This window comes from Pezoporus wallicus, unplaced genomic scaffold, assembly GCF_028554395.1.
Source record: "Pezoporus wallicus isolate ANWC-B61680 ecotype Strahan unplaced genomic scaffold, APGP_CSIRO_Pwel_v1 contig_3181, whole genome shotgun sequence".
Lineage (NCBI taxonomy): Eukaryota > Metazoa > Chordata > Aves > Psittaciformes > Psittacidae > Pezoporus > Pezoporus wallicus.
The window spans coordinates 314215-330611 of NW_026641700.1; the positions used below are offsets into that span (position 1 = coordinate 314215).

A 16397-nucleotide genomic window follows, 5' to 3' on the forward strand; every position below is an offset into this window, starting at 1 on the left:
AAATACACTCTCCCAAAACTTGACAGGGCCACAATTGCAGCTGTCTTAACTGTTCTCCCCCCACTCTTCCCCTGTGGTAGTATGATCATGGGGAAATCATATCTGCCTTTGTCTGCTTTGCATACAGGTAGTGCTTCCAACATTTATTTTGGAGAAAAGATCCCTGCTGGAGATGTATGCAAATTTCATGGCCCATCCAGACCTGTTTTTGTCAATTGCAGCTGGAGCCACTCCTGAGGAAAGAATTATCAGCTTTGTGGAGTATTATCTAACAGCTTTTCATGAAGGCCGAAAGGGAGCTGTTGCCAAGAAGCCCTATAACCCTATAATTGGTGAAACGTTTCATTGCTCCTGGGATGTGCCTAAAGATAAAGTGAAAGCATTAAGAACTAACGGTGCCTCCACGGTTTCTAAGGAACCAACCAAGGAGTTTGGCCAGGACCAGTCCACGTGCTACAAGCTGAGGTTTGTAGCTGAACAAGTGTCCCACCATCCACCAGTATCTTGCTTTTACTGTGAGTGCAAAGAGAAGAAAATGTGTGTGAACGCTCATGTATGGACCAAAAGCAAGTTTATGGGCATGTCAATAGGTGTTTCTATGGTAGGTGAAGGTAAGAAATGTGCTTTTACTTTGTTTTTCTGAGCTAATCTCATGGGTGTCAACACAACAGAAATCCAGATACTTTCCTGCTTGCTCTCCCTCTCACCCTTCCTTTCACCCTTGTGGCTATTTGTTTTGTGAAGTTTGGAAGTAAAATTGCAGGGTTCATACGACTTCTTTTCTGTCCAGACAGAACGTGTACGGTATGTATGTGTACTTGTATTTTTGTGGTTCTGTTAACATGTGGCTGTACTGCAGACAGAATTAAGTTGCAGTAGCAAATGGCTGCTAACAGCATATTCTGTAAGAAGAGTTTTATTTGTCTTGCTGGCTTTTAAAATGATCTGCAGTTTGGTATGCGATAGTTGCGTAAGTGGAACAAAGCAATAGGAAAACACCACATTTTTACTTAAGCCGAATGTTCTTTTTTTTCGTAGTTTCTGCAAAGAATCATGGTTTCTGTGGTGTTCACAAAGTTAGTGTTTTATCTCATGCTTTATAGAAAGTCATGCAGTCAAGGTATAAGTCATGATTTGCTATATCATACATTCATAGACTGCTTTATGGTAAGTCATTGCTCAACATGAATTCAGAAATACAGGGAATTGTAACAAATTCTTCATGAGTGATGTGAGCTGACAAACACACCTGTACCAGTGTCATTACTGACTGCTAATGTATTGACTTTATGTTTCTAAGCAATTTAGTCCCTTTTGCCATTTGAGGGTAATTCCCTGTGTGTGTCTTTTGGTGTTTCGTCTTAACTAGTTTTTAGACTGTAGTCTCAGAAGGACCAGGACAACTTACAGTAAATGCTTCTTTTTGTCATCATTATGTTAAACACTATGATATTAAAGGTACTAAAGAAGTAGAGTGGGAAATGAGCAATTAGGTTTTGCTCATTAATAACAACAAAACGATTATGGTAAAAACATAGATATGTTCTGCTGTTTCTACTAGCTGGAGCTAAATAACAAATTCAAACAGTAGAAAAGGCTACAGGAGCTTCTTTTCTGATGGCAGTATATTCCCTTTTTTACAGAAGAGCCCTGTAACTTCCTCAACTACTGCATTTGATAGTATTGTGATAGCTAAAGTCTATAACAGCACGGCTGTTTCCTTCTTCCTATGACTTAGGTATTTTGATTTTAATATGGAGTTAGGGAAGTTGGGAAAGGAGTGTCAGAAGGGAAGTTGGTCTTTCTGTCTTCTGACTGTACTGCTGCCAGCCTGACTCACTGTTTAACTTGCTGCATTTTTCAGGTATATATAAATTTCTACTGCTGTTGTTCTCAGCAAAGGGAGCTATTTAATGGGAATAAAATTAAACACAAAGTCACTTATGTAGGAGTAGGGAAATTTATTTACCTTGTTGCTAGCGCACAGTTCCCTGGGATTGAGGGTGTCTGCTGGGAGGATTACTTAAGACTTCAAAGTCCTGATGTGTCCCAGTTTTGAGAGACAAAGAGTCTAGAAATGAAGCACTTCCCTACCCCAAGGATAGTTTAATGTGTGTTTCTGAGACTAAGTTCTTCCCTGACCACTTTTTTTTTTCATGATCCTGGAGATATCCCAGGAGTAGAGGCAGGCTTTGGGGAACATCTGCAATGGTCAACTCTTCTGCTGTGGGCTTTACTGCAGTCTTTATGATGGGAATTTTGGGAGGAAGTTTGGGTTTACCAAATTATAATTTGTCCTTTTTTGTTCGTGTAAGTGGTGCTGGACATGCAGCCTCATGGTTGCCCATGGCAGTGGTGGAATCGTCCCTGGAAGTGTTCAAAACCCATGTAGATGAGGCCCTCATGACATGGTTTAGTGGTGGCCTTGGCAGTGCTGGGGTAGTGGCTGGACTTGATGATCTTAAAGGTCTTTTCCAACCCAGCTGATTCTATGATGACAGCATTTCTGGGAAGTGACGGAGAAACCCCACTGCAGCCCATGCATTTCTCTTGCATGTTGAGGACTGGCAATGGGCAGGAAGAAATTGTACTGCTGAAGCTTTTCTATCATCTGGAAACAGGCAGCCTGAAACGAGCAGCCTCAGTTTTAAAATGCTTGCTTTGCAATGTGGTTTCTTCACTCAAAATGATGCTTTCTTCAGTTTTGAAAACATAAAGTCCTAGGGAAGTGTTCAGAATTAAGCTGGTGAAGCTTTGTGAAGCTGTCCAGAAATCAGAATCTACTGCAGACATTTCTTTCTCATGTGCTGCATAAGTATAAATTCTGTAGTAGGCTGAAGTCAGCGTGAGCACTGGGGAGCAGGTTGCTGAACCAAAGCCACTGGGCTTACAGTGTGCAAAACCTGTGTCTGTATTTACACATCCAATAATGCAGGCCTAATATTTTTTTAATGTGAAATATAATTTGAAGAATTTTCTTTAGGGACATTTTATGCAATGCAGAATTTCAGATGGGGTGAGTTAGTCTAGCAAAGCGCAGATGGCGGAAAGACAAGCTATGCTGTTAGTCAGAAGGTACATGAAAGTAGTTAAGATAGGCAGAAAACAAAGTTACCTACTAGGAGAAGCTTTCTGACAACAAGGTTGCCTGCTGAGGTTGTAGAATCTTATTTTAAACTAAAAACTGGATTAAACAAGTTTCTCAGGAATGACTGATCCTGCTTTTGTAAGAGACAAAGTGACAGTTTGTGAATCATAGAAAAACCTGGGGGTTGATTGTTTGGTCATGCAATGCTACTCTGCCTTTGGCTTTCTGTTAGAACAAGGATTTTAGATTCTGCGTGAATTGAAAGGCAGTTTCCTTGATATCTTTAAAATATCTGTGTCCATTCTGAGACTTTGTTTAAATCATTCTGGTGTTGGTAGAGTAGTTTCATTATACTGTGCATTCATAGTACTATCTGATGTATGGAGTGAAAAAAAACAAAGCATTAGGGAGCTGCAGTTACTGCTTTGGATAACTCAGTGGGAGGAAGTGACCACCTTGTACTAATTCAGGTATTTATCAGAACACTTTTGTTTGACCTGTAATTTTGTTGTGGCCTTAGTGTCGAATACAAACAACTGGGATGTGTTTTGAAACTTTGCTCTCTATGGAATAGCTTTGTGTGTGCCCTTCAAGGAATTCAGTGAAGCTTTTTCTACCACAGTTGGCTTTTACAAGAAAGTAGTCGTACTGAATTTTGGAACCTGTATTGTGTGAGGAACATGCTGGTCATGTCTCTGTGGTGGTTTTTGAAAGGTATTTTTTTTAACTGGTCACAGTGTCCTTAGATGTATAGAGCATGTTGCTTTTTGTGCTGTGTTGTTAGAATAGCATAAAAATGTTGTTAGAATAGCACTGTTGGTTGAAGCAGCAGTGGTTATACTGAAGTAGGATGTTGTAGAAGTAGAAAGGCATCTACAAGAATTGAAAGCATATGGAGATATGAGGACAGTGTGGTCCTGTCATACAGAGTACAGCTCAGTATCTCAATTGTACAATTTTCAGTGTGTGTTGCACCTCAGTGACTAAGATTTTTTTTCTTTATCTTTGATGTTTGTTGATTCAAAGTAAGTATCAGTTGCAGAGATGCAGAACAAGTAGGAAAGCATGACTGGAAATCCATGTGAGATGCTGTTTGATATGCTAGCCCTCCATCTGTGGTTATGAGGGGTCTAAATCTGACTTGCTAATGAAATGTCTCATTCTTTTCTTCACTATATATCAACTTCCCATTCTTCAGAGTAGTCAGCACTGAGTTTCCTCATGAGAAAGCTACCCTGAATAGAAGAGAGGGTATTTTGCATAAAAGAATTCATGTTGCATGTGCAGTCCCTAATTCTGGTTAATTATGTACTAATGAGAGAGTGAGGGAGAAGACTATGTAGTGAATAGGATCTCATTAAGATTTAAAATAGTCAGGGATGAGAGAGTCAGTGTAAATATTTGATGTTTTTTTTTACATGGTCCAAAGAATCTTTAGATACTGGTTGTAGAATAAAACAGACCCTGATTGTAGGATAAGGATGGAAAGTGGGTAAGTGGAAAAGGCTGTGGTGAGCACACCTCATTGTGGGCGGTGCTTGTTCCTTTTCTGCTCTTGGATTTTGTTCCAAAGCTACAAAATCCAGCAGAAATGTCACCTTTGACTCATGGGTTAATTTTGCAGAGAACATCGAGTAGGTTTTGGTGTATTACTCTGTATTATCAGGTGGCTGGTTATGTTTTGTGTTTTCACTCCTGCTATCTTAAGTGTTTTAAAAACTAGTGAGGTGTAGACATCCAGAAATGGCCTTTTAAATTGAAATCAACCTTGAAAAGATTTGTTAGGATGTTCTTCCCAGGGTAAATCTAAATGAGAGCAATAATGTTCTTTTATTTGGGTTTTTCTGTTCAAGTATCTGAATGTGTTTACAGATGTACAGGGCTGTAATTTCTGTTCCTGAGGCATTAGTGACTTTTCAGTTTACCAGTCCCAAAGATTTACTTCTCTGTGCCACTAGAGCTACCTAAATATTTCCCCAGCACTGATTTTTGTACCGATATTTTTTAGCCCATTGGTTTCAGAACAGTTTCCATATGGCGTGACACTCATTACTTAATTTGGCAGGCTCCAGTCTTTGGAAAATGAGCAGTGCAGCGCAGCTCACTGGAATGTCTATGAGACGGTAAGAGCCTGGTTCTGGCATCTCATGTTTTCCCATTGGAACCTGATGCTCTACACCTGTGTGGGGTTCATGCCCCACGTAACTTACTCCTGTTTGTGCCCTGTTAAGAACAGTGCAGAGGGAGTGGAGAGCCTGTCAAATTAGGAAACTGCCCAAGGCTGTTTGTGTCCTGTGTGCCATTTGTTGTTCAGATCGATCTCCATACAGTCAGTGGGAAGCATTAAATTTCACATGCCTCTTCTGCAGCTCATTGATCCAGAGCCTCCTCTGGGTATTTTGTCAGGGTGCATTACTGGAAAATAAATGCACAAAGCTGCAACATTAGTGAGGGACATGTAAAAATCAAATAGGGGAAAACATATGTCACAAGCATCACTTCTTTTAAGGCAGGCTGAGGAGCCATTGGAAGGAGCATGACTGTGAATATGTTGCCTCAGTTAAAAGCAGGAGCAAATGGTGTGGAGGACGTTTCAAGGGGGACTTTCAAAATTCTACACATTTATAAAATATTCTCTCTTCAATGTGTGATTTTTGTTTCATAAACTAGATTGCAAAATCCACTGTTCCTCCCTGGGTACTTAATCTGGTGCATTCTTCCATGCATAACAACTGCCTATAAATACTTCAGATTTTTTTTTCTTTAAGGGAATTTGCAGTTTCCAAAATATTTCTTTGATGTGAGAGGGGGAAATGTGACTGAAAATGGGAGAGTCTTCTTTTCATGTATATTTACGTACAGCCATTTTTAAGGTAAAAATCCAATGGGGAAGCAAGAGAAGAAAAAATAGATGGTGTATTTTTAAAGATCAGTCCCAATGTGATGATATGTAAAAGCAGATCTTAAAATGTTAAAAATAACTGTTAGATTTTACTTTTTCTGCCTTTAATTTCTCTCCTCTGCAGGGTAGGGCTTGAAATCAAATTGGGGTAGCAGTTACAAATGCTCAGTGTCATTCTGGCTTCCTCTTCCCTAAGAGAGCACGGGTCTCAGTTACAGTCATGGTGCTGCAGCAGCAGTCTTCATGGTGCTTTGGTTAAATAAGGTTTTGCATGTGGACAGTGCAAATGATGGAATGCAAAGCTAACAGTTTGGTTAATACTAAACATAGCATCAACTGTGGATATTTCAAATACTCCCTTTGTTCTTGTTCAGGTTGCAATTATTGAGCTGGAATCATGTTTCAAGTGAAATAGCACTTCATTAAAAATGTATTTATTCAGGTATTTAAAGAATTCAAAAAGTATGCTCCCAGGTGCTAAAAATACTGCCAAGAGCTGGGTTCAGTGTTTAATATCTAACCTGCTGTGGTAGTTAAATATTTACATTGAAGGTCACTGCTGTTGTTTGCTGCTCACTTTTCCATGTGCTTAGCAGTGTTCATTTGAGCTCGGCGTCCCTCCCACTTGAGCATGAGGGGAAAAAAGCTATTGATCCCATCAGAGACCATCCCATCAGAGAGATGAAAGCAAAGCTACACTAACACAGAGGGAATTATGTTTACTGTGGCAGTTGCCTCTTAACGCGTTGACACACAGTGATGGTCAGATGGCTGGACCTGGGGAAGTTGGAGGCTCTGGAGAAGCTCATGTGAAGGTGTGGATCATAAATACAGTGAGGTTCTCCCCCCAGTAGTGAGCACCACCCCTGCCCACCAGGCAAGGGTTAGACCTTTTGTCTAACAGAAAAACCTATCACCAGTTATGAAAGCCTCCAAAAACTGCCATGTTGGAAGCTGATGCTTTATGACTGTGTGAGGATAGTGTCTGTGCTTAGACCATTATGACTGGGGAAACGTGACCTCGTGGGTACCTCCACAGGCTATTTCCCCCAGCTTGTTGGTACTGCATGTCTGTTGATCATGACAGGCATGAAGAAGGTGGAGAATAAATGGGAAGAGGAGGAGAAAGGGAAACTGACAGGATTGAGTCTAAAAATTTCTTCACAGAGAGAGTGCTCAGGCATTGGAACAGGCTGCCCAGGGCAGCGGTGGAATCACTGTCCCTGGAAGTGTCCAGAAACTGTGTAGATGAGGCCTGCAGTTATATGGTTTAGTGGTGGTCTTGGCAGTCCTGGGGTAATGGTTGGACTTGATAAGCTTAAAGGTCTTTTCCAACCTAGGTGATTCTATGATTCTGTGTAGGAAACGCCCACCTGCAGATTGCTGGGCTTCCTTTCTGCACTTGATCAGTACCCATGAGCTTTCTTTGATCCTTTTTGAATATCATCACCAGGTTAAAAGGCTTCTTGATTGTTGGTTATTAAGTTACTGTTATTGCACCATCCATTTAATGAGTTTGCTAAGCAGAGTTGTCTTTCCAAGTAAAAGTTCTTCCTGGCTGCATATCCTGGGTGAGCTGGGTACTGCAGCCTCCCTGCAGTGTGTTCAGCTTGGTTTTACCTGCAAGTATGGAGCCAAGGAACCTGGAGGCAAAATGTGTGTATTCCAGCTGTGTCCTGGATGTTCCTGCTCCTGAGGGGTCAGCACAAGTGACACAAGCAACTTGCTGAGGCAAAATGTTTGCAGGTCCTTTTAAGACACTGCTCTTCTGTGTCTGTGCTTTTGCAGCCTCTGGCTTGATTGTGCCAAACTTGCTGCAGTAGATTTACTGGCTGTGTTGTTGCTGGCAGGCTGAGGTTGCAGGAGTCCTGAGAATAACTGCATAGAACTGTTCTGGTTTGCAAAAGATGTTTTCCTGTGCCGCAGTTTCAGGTGGCAGAAATCATGAGTTGCAGAGCTTCCTGTGCCTGTGCTGAGTGCTGTTAATTGGAGCCGATATTTGAGATGATGATTCTGCTCAGAACTCTGTGCTCTAAAATTTTGCCTGTTTTCTAGGTTTGTGTTTTCATACAGCATTAAGGGCATATTTTCATGTTGGCAGTAGCAGTGCCTTGTTCCTATTTAGTGCTTCTTCATCATTGCATGCTAGATCACTTTGCAAACGTAGTGTTGTGATTCCCTTAAACACATAGACAAACTAGTCAATACTGCTACTAACGTGTTCTTCCCCTGCCTGCCCCAGGGTGAAGGCAAATTGGCTCAAGCTCATCTTGTTTCTAAACAGATACTATTACTTGCCAAGATCCGGGTGTTTTCCAAATAGTTCTGTGTTCTGAGTGCTTCCTGTGATGGGTTATTTTTAATCCCTGTTATGAAAAATTCAAAGCTGTAATTTTTGCCTTTAGGCAGTTATTAAATGGGGCACAAAAGAGTGTAAATCTCTAATCAAAAATATACTATAAATACTTGGCATTATTTAATTCTATGTGTAAGGTTTAAGGTGCTTTTTACATGGTATTATGTCCTGCTCTTTGTCATCCTGAAGCCCAGACTACAGCTGTGGTGGGGATGGAGCCGAATCCTTAACCCCAGGAGACACTAAGAGCTGATCAGATGTGCAACCCTGACAAATTGCTATTGCTGCTGCATCTTGTTGTTCTTAGCTACAACCCCATAATGTTGAGGGTGGAGGAACCTTTACAGAATGAAATGGAATTACCGGTCATTTTCTCTGCCTGGAAGAGACACTGGTGGTGGTGGTAACAGAGCAGTGGCCCTGGTGGCCCTTACTTTTGCAAAGGCTGTGTGGGAAACCAGGCATTTGGGAATGAAGGAGCAAACTTAAGAGGCAATTTCTAGGTGGCTTCCTGAAGCTTGTTTCCTAGTTTTATGTGGGCTAGACCTTGGGAGAGCCTCTTACACCCCACCAGTAAGAAGTGAACCTGGTCATGTCTGATTGAATGGAGAACTGAAGAGTCTTTCGGCCATGCTCACATTTTTTCTGGAGAGAGATTATGAGATGATGCTGAGTGAGCATCTGAGTATTCAGTGTGGTGGTTTGTAAGCGTTACTTTTTCCCAGCTTTAATGGTTGTCAGTAGTGCAAAAGAACTAACACAGATTTTCTGCTAAGCCCTATGGTACCACGAAAGTTGTCGGGGTTCACATTCAGACTGTGTGCTGCTGAAAATGTTTGTTTGAAGAAGTTTGTTCCAGAGGACAGACTTTTCCTCAGCAGACAGTGCCCTTCTTCAAGGGGAGTTGCATCTTGTGCACTTTATGGAAGTACATTTTGATGGCATTGTTTGGTCAGTGACTATCAGGTCTTACCAGTGAACTTCCATAATTTCAGTTTCAACCTCCTTCCTAAATAGGTGTTCTTCACTTAATGGAACATGAAGAAGAGTATGTTTTCACCCTGCCTAGTGCCTATGCTCGCTCAATACTTACGATCCCCTGGGTGGAGCTTGGAGGGAAAGTCAACATCACTTGTGCCAGAACAGGCTATTCTGCTACGGTCACATTCCACACCAAGCCGTTCTATGGAGGGAAGGTCCACAGGTACTGGAATTACTGTGTTATTCATGTTTACCTGCTACTGGATTTTAATGCCAAGAGGGTTGGGCATCTGTTCGGTTCTCGTGGGGTATTTTATAGACAGATATCTGAATTTCTTTTCATATTAGTGTCTGGGATGACTTACAGCTTTGGAGCACAGTTTATTGTAGTTATGTTTTACATCGTTTCACTGTATTTCTCTCATTAAACTAAAATGAATGTATTCTTCCAGACTTCGTTGCTTGTAAAAATCGCGCTGAGTGCAGGACCAGAACAGGCAGTGTTTCTGCTGCACCAGCTGCTGCTTCTGTGTGGTTCTTGCAGATGAACCAGTGTTCCAGGTGAAGGGAGCTCCTCTAAGGAGGAGAGAAGCGGAAGTGGCGCTGCCCCTAGCAGTAGCTCCCTGCTGGGGACTCCTACTCCTGCACCAAAACTCCAGATGATGAAAATATTATTTATGTGTCTTTGGTTCCCCTTTATTAAGGGTGCAGAGAGGCACTGTGCAAGACAGTTCCTGTCTTAATTCCATGCTCAACTTGATGGTACAGTCATTAAAGGACCTTGTTGTGTTGTGGGCTGTAGCAGTACCCATGAGAAGCTGCACTTCTGCATGGGTACCTCTGCTTTTCTTCAGTTGATCTAATTATTCCTCCATATGTATATATATTAATTTCAATACTGTGCTCAGGCAAATACCACCATGGGCTGTTTTGACAGGGGCTTTTCTGGAAGTTGTGGATGAATAATTGGTGCCATCAGGCTGAGGGAAAATTGGGGAAGGTTGTGCTGTATTACTGTGATAATTTAACAACTTAACTGAGTTTACAGATTATTTGACATGGCTTGCTGAAGCATATATGCATGTTCATAAGATACACACACACACACACACACACACACACACACACACTCACTCACTCACACGAAGCTTCTCCTTGTATTTTGAGTTTCCAGTCCTGCCTATCTACTTTGCTCACTCTCAGACCAGTTCTTGAACCACCAAGGTGGCTTTAATCATTGCCTCTCAGCAGCTGAAAAGTAAATTTGCACAGTAAAAAAGAAAATAGAGGTACCTGAAGTCTTTGACATTGGTATCTGACATCATTGCACTTGGGTGCTAAAACGACATGTGGACTGGAAACATCACATGAATGTCAGTTGTTTTTCAGGCTGATGAGGTGAATGTCTGGGTTAGAGCTGTGTCAGAGTTTGAAGCTGCATTATGGTTGTGCTTTGGGAGAATGTTGTCTAGTGCTGTGTTAGCAAAGCTTCCTTGGGTTGAGTCTTTCCTTTTGGAGACAGTGTGACTATGCTTGAAAATTTGCTGTGTAGATGTAGAAAGCTGCTGGTAGCCTTAGCTGTGGTAGTGCTTTCGTATGCTAATAATAAATGGTACCAGTTATTTCTGTGGTCTTTTTTTCTTCTTCCCTCTTGAATTAGGGTTACAGCTGAAGTGAAACACAGTCCCACTAACACCATTGTATGCAAGGCACAGGGAGAATGGAATGGGATGCTGGAATTTACTTACAGCAACGGAGAAAACAAAGTGATCGACACCAACAAACTGCCCATTATCAGGAAAAAGATTAGACCGATAGCAAAGCAAGGCCCACTGGAATCCAGGTAAGGCCAGAGGTGTTAGTGTTCTGCTTCCAGACCTTCAATGGGAGCCGAACAGGGAGGCAAAGTGCAGTTGTAAATGGTGTGGTTCAAAAATGCCTCACTTGCTGCAGCACGTTAGTCTAGGTGGAGACAGCTGAAGCTGTGTATTGGTTCTGTGGAACATAAGTTACATTATAGTGACAGGTACATCAGTTCTGTGGAGGGGGAAAATGCTCGTATGTGTTTTAATGAGCACTTGGAAAATGGTAATGCAGTGTTTTCAGGTGCTGCTTTGAGTGATAGTAACACGGTAGCCAAGTCTGATGCAAGTAATGTTACATCTTATAATTTATAATTTACACTGGAAATACATGGTTTATATATTTTAGATTGCATATTTTTATACATATATATATATATAAAGTGTGATGTGGTGTGAGATACACACACATGTGTATTAAGGCTCTCAGCACCCACATCATGTGCCTAACTGATTAGGTACATTAGAACAAAACTTGCACTGTTACTCTCACTGTCAATAACTGTTGATGCTTATCTTTAGAAAAATCAGTATTTTTATTGCATTTCAGAATATTTTTTTGAGAATTTAAAAACATGAGTTAAGCTTCATTTTGTTACCTGTAGATATGTTCTCTTTATTGTACAGAGGTGTGTCTTGAGTCAGTGTGCAGGGTCAAATAAAATTTTGCTACTTTCTAGACATGCTTCCTTATCACAAAGTCATCTTTCCCCTGTAGCTTTGGAACAGAAAGGTTGGAGTAAATAAGGAAGCCAGTAGCTCTTCAGTGTATTTATTGGGTTTTTTTTGGATACTAGGAAGCAAATTACAACTTATCTGGTGTTTCTGCAAGATATACAGTTTATAAGATTGTAAGTAGAAACTCATTTATTTAAACATCCCTGGAAGTATGTGAAAGCTGCAGTTGGTTTCTTCTCAGTATTTTTCTGGGCTGATGTAGTGTGAGAAGGCTTCGAACCTGAATGCTGTCAGTTGTGTGAAGAACAAGTTTGGTTGTATACTGGGAATTATTATTAACTGGGATTTGAGAGCACAGACCTGGAAGGCTCCCTAGAATCAGTGCACCAACTCCTCTGTTAGTGGTGGGAGCAGTCAGTGTCCCATTTTAATGTACTCTTGGCTTTTGGCTGACATTCTCTTACAAGTCACAGATACCACTGCAAATAAATGCAGAATAAACACATGTCATTTGGGGGTGGATCGTCAGTAAGGAGATGGTAAACATAAATCCCTCTGCTGTGAGAAAAAAGCTTAGTTAGTGAAGAGTCAGGAACATGAGCAAAAGTGATTAGAAGATTAACTTGCAAAACACTGGGAGTTGAGATTGGAAAATCTGGTCCATAAATGCAGCGACCATCCCAGGAGAGTGATGGTTCACGAGCTATATGATTGCAGAAGCAGCATGGAGAACATGGTGTCTGGCCAATTCTCACCATACTGTGGCCACTGAGAAGTGCTCTCACACTGTCACTTGCTCTTTCTCCACCACACAGGCACCTCTGGCAGCACGTCACCAACTCTCTGAAAGAAGGCAATATTGATGCAGCCACAGAGCACAAGCACCACCTTGAAGATAGACAGCGAGCAGAGGAGAGGCAACGTGTGGCTCTTGCAGCACAGTGGAAACCAAAATACTTTGCCAAAGAGGTATTTCTATTGCCTTATTTCAAAGACCCTGTAGCATGTTTCTGTGTACAGGTGGATGTTAGGGACAGATCAGTTTGCCTGTGGTTTTTACCACTGACAGTTGTAAATTCTGTTTTCACCAGAGTCTGGCCCTTAAAGAAGAGCAATGTGTTTTTCCATGTCCATATTGTAAACTAGTTTACTTTCCTTCAGTTAGATTTGAACCTGAGTTTTTGGTACCTAATGTTAGGCACTTAAGGCTGGTTTTTACCTTAAAATCCACATCCTAATTTGAAAGTGCTGTGTACTCATAGTCCCTGCTAATCGTGATCTCAGCATAGTAAAATGAATATGGTCTAGGGATATTTGTCCAGTGTAATTAAGCATGGACATCTCAAAGTCTTGGGTTTCATCTGCTTGGAATGAAACAGATTTTAAAGTTTGTCTTTGCCCTTTCCTAGAGGAAAGGGGAAGGGAACTAAGACTGAGAGAATTACTATGTGACTGTGTTGTCACATTAGCCACTATGACCAGCAGTTTAAACCAGCAGTTCATCTGTTGCATCTTCTCATTGCTTCTCTTCCCCCTTGTAATTTTTTCCCTCCTGCCCAAATTATCTGTAAATTGATTAACCACAGAATTTTCAGATGACAGGGGATGGTTTCTTGTGTTGATGAGTATTGTGTTGATGAGAATTATTTTAGCTTTATGTGAACTTGTACCGATCCTGTATGTATAAATCTTGTTAGCAGACTCTCCCTAATTTTCTTGCAGGGCGATGGTTGGCTATACTTGAATCCTCTCTGGAAGACCCAGTGATGCGATAGAGCAGTTGCCTCATAACTTTACCTTTAAGGCATTAAAATGATACAGTGTATAACCTGAAGATGTCATTGAGTAGGTCCTGTTATTGGAAGATAGCAACGAGAAGCTTTGTATTGTGAATGGTGCATCTCAAAATAACGACATTCGCAATTTATTCAGGAGCCATGTTATGTGTATGGGTACACGAACACACACGCGCACACACTTCCATATGTACACATACACACAGTGTGTATATGCTTGTGTGTGTATTATTTACACTACATGTAAACAAGTTTAAACACTGACAGTGAATTGAAGACCTTTTCCTCTAAGTGTTAGGGCACAAGCCTCCAGCTGGACCCAGCTGGGGCTCCCCGAGTTCTGTGCTTGCAGGATCAGGCCTATGCTAGCATATAGGAAAATACTTTTTTATTAGTTAAGGTTTTTCTATTTTTCACTTACGCCAAAAATGTTTTGCACTTAAAATGTGGTATGTCACTTAATGGCCGTCATTCTGTCTGAACAAGCATTGAGTAACTCACTTTGACATTAAGAATGATACACTGATGGCATCCTTCCTCTTTGGGATGCCAATTGAAGAGCATGTTTCTGGTCACTTAGGAGTGTAAATTTTCAGCCATCGTATAAGAAGTAGCAATACCTTCTCAAGAGCATTGTTCACACTAACCCACTGAGTCCCCTCTTTTTCCTTTGTTCATACTTCCAGCTGTTGAACAGATCTGGTCACCAGTGAGCCAGCTGCTTGGGTGATTCTCATCTTGTGCAATGTTCTGGGTACTGTTGGGCCAATGCTTTGGGTTACATGTTCCACTGAATCCCTTCTGGCAGCTGTGGCTGTGGTGTCCAGCTCAGCCTTACTGCAGCTTTCTACCCCCATGTAAGAGGCGCTGCACCTGAGCATTCCCTGCCTTGCCTTTGAAGTTAAACCACTGCTCAAAGGAGTGGCTGTGCGCTGAGGTGGGTGATGCTGGGCTGGAATCCTGTCCTGCTGTGCTGCTGGGATCAGTGAGGGCCTTCCCCACCAGCTGAACAGTGCATTGCTCAGGGCAGTCAGACCAGAGCTGGTGGTCTCAGAGCCCCTCATTTCATGCGAAGGCTCCAGGCAGACCATGTGTGCTGATTGCTTCTGCTTTTGACCTGGTTGATTCTGAATGACATACTTGGGTGAATGGTAGAATTAGCCTTCTTAGATGAATGATTTTCTGATGCAAAAGTAACAGGTTAGTTAATTGTTACAGTAACAAAAACTTTATTAATGAAGCAAACAAAATGGGATATAGTTAATTTTGTAAAGTAAAAAAGGAAACAGGCCTGTAGCTTGATCTGGTTTTGTAAGGTGACCACTGTGACACTGAGGAAGTGGATTCTAAAAGTGTGTTAAGGCTTCGTTGTTTTTTAATTGGTGTTTGTTGAGAGTGAAGATGTTTTTGAGAGGAGCAGCAACAAAAGGCAAATGTAAATGTGCTGACTTCTGCTGTGTCCTGTCAAGAAACCACTGTTTTCTAATGCACAGTAGTGTGGGCCTTTCCGTAGTACTGATTAATTTTGTGCCTTTTGTCTTAACACAGTAACTTATGCTTTATATGTGTGACACAAATATCTTTTAAGTCAAAGCGCTGCTTAGATCTGTTCTTGTGCGTCCTGCATTTCCTCATTATCTGTCTGGTAGACGTGACAATCCCTTCAGCAACTCAAGAGGCTGCTCAGATGTGTGTACACAAGGAAACACACCAGTAGTTGTTCATTTGGATGTAACAGTTGTTAATAGATCTTTATGTTCAAACTTCAGATCCCCTTTTAATGCAGCTGTGTCTGCTTTTTCCTCCTAAATGCTATTTTGTCTGTTGTATGTCCTTATTTTTGCACATTAAAAAGATCCATGTTATGAATGATGTAAATCCTATTTTTAAAAGAAATGTGAACAGTATGAGCTTCATTTTGTAACCAACATTTGTAAGGGGAAAAAAAAAAATATCTTATTTTTAGGAATAGTTGTTTTTTTTTGTAACAAAGCCAAAATGATGCTGTCATAGTAATCACTGAATCAAGTATTGTCAGAAAAATGTGTACTTCATCCCCTGCGAGAATTAGCTTTCTAATGGATCCTCTCCTGCTCTAGAGGTCAGTCTGATAAGTAACTGGAAGTATTCATATGGTTTGTAATATTACCACAAAGAACAATCGAAAATGCAGTATTGAACATGTGGAACATCCTCCCAGAACTTTTGGCTTTCACACACCAAAGAACAAGCCACAGACTCACTATAAAGAGCCACGGAATACCTCTTCATCAGGTGTGCAGGCCTGCACTCCTCAAAGCGTAAACCTCTTTCAGCTCTGGTGGTAGGCTTGTCGAGGCTACAAGGGTACTGTAGCCATTCTTTTAAGGAGAAATTGGAGTCATTTTATGCTTGTAATCTATTGAAGAGTTTTTCTGTCTGCATGGTTGGCTGTTTCTGCATGCCCAGAACATTCCACTTACATTCTGATAAATGTTTTGTTTGGTTCTGATGCGCTGAAGAACCCACTGGGGTTTCTGCTGTTTCTTTTCCAAAGTAACTTGGGGGAGGCAGAGACGAAAATAGCCCTTTCTGAAAAGATCCCATCAGTGAGAGATTCCAGAACAAGGTTCACAAGTGTCATTTTTATGGTAGTTCTGTGTTCAGTGTATTTTATGAGACTGAAAATTAAATATTCATAAGCCTTACTCTGTAGCTTGTTCCAATAGCTGTCTTGACTTGCGAGTGAACGTTT

At 41.2% G+C, this 16397-nt stretch overlaps 1 protein-coding gene across 1 annotated transcript in view; it reads left to right on the forward strand.

The window, feature by feature from the left end:
• OSBPL10 (oxysterol binding protein like 10) overlaps positions 1–13701 on the forward strand; it is a 102167-nt gene extending 88466 nt beyond the window's left edge. The window contains exons 8-12 of the mRNA XM_057424928.1: positions 128–611; positions 9364–9550; positions 10988–11170; positions 12683–12836; positions 13590–13701. Coding sequence (XP_057280911.1) covers positions 128–611; positions 9364–9550; positions 10988–11170; positions 12683–12836; positions 13590–13634 — 1053 coding nt within the window. The 3' untranslated portion in view covers positions 13635–13701. The remainder of the gene's footprint in view (positions 1–127; positions 612–9363; positions 9551–10987; positions 11171–12682; positions 12837–13589) is intronic.
• Positions 13702–16397: the final 2696 nt, after the last annotated feature.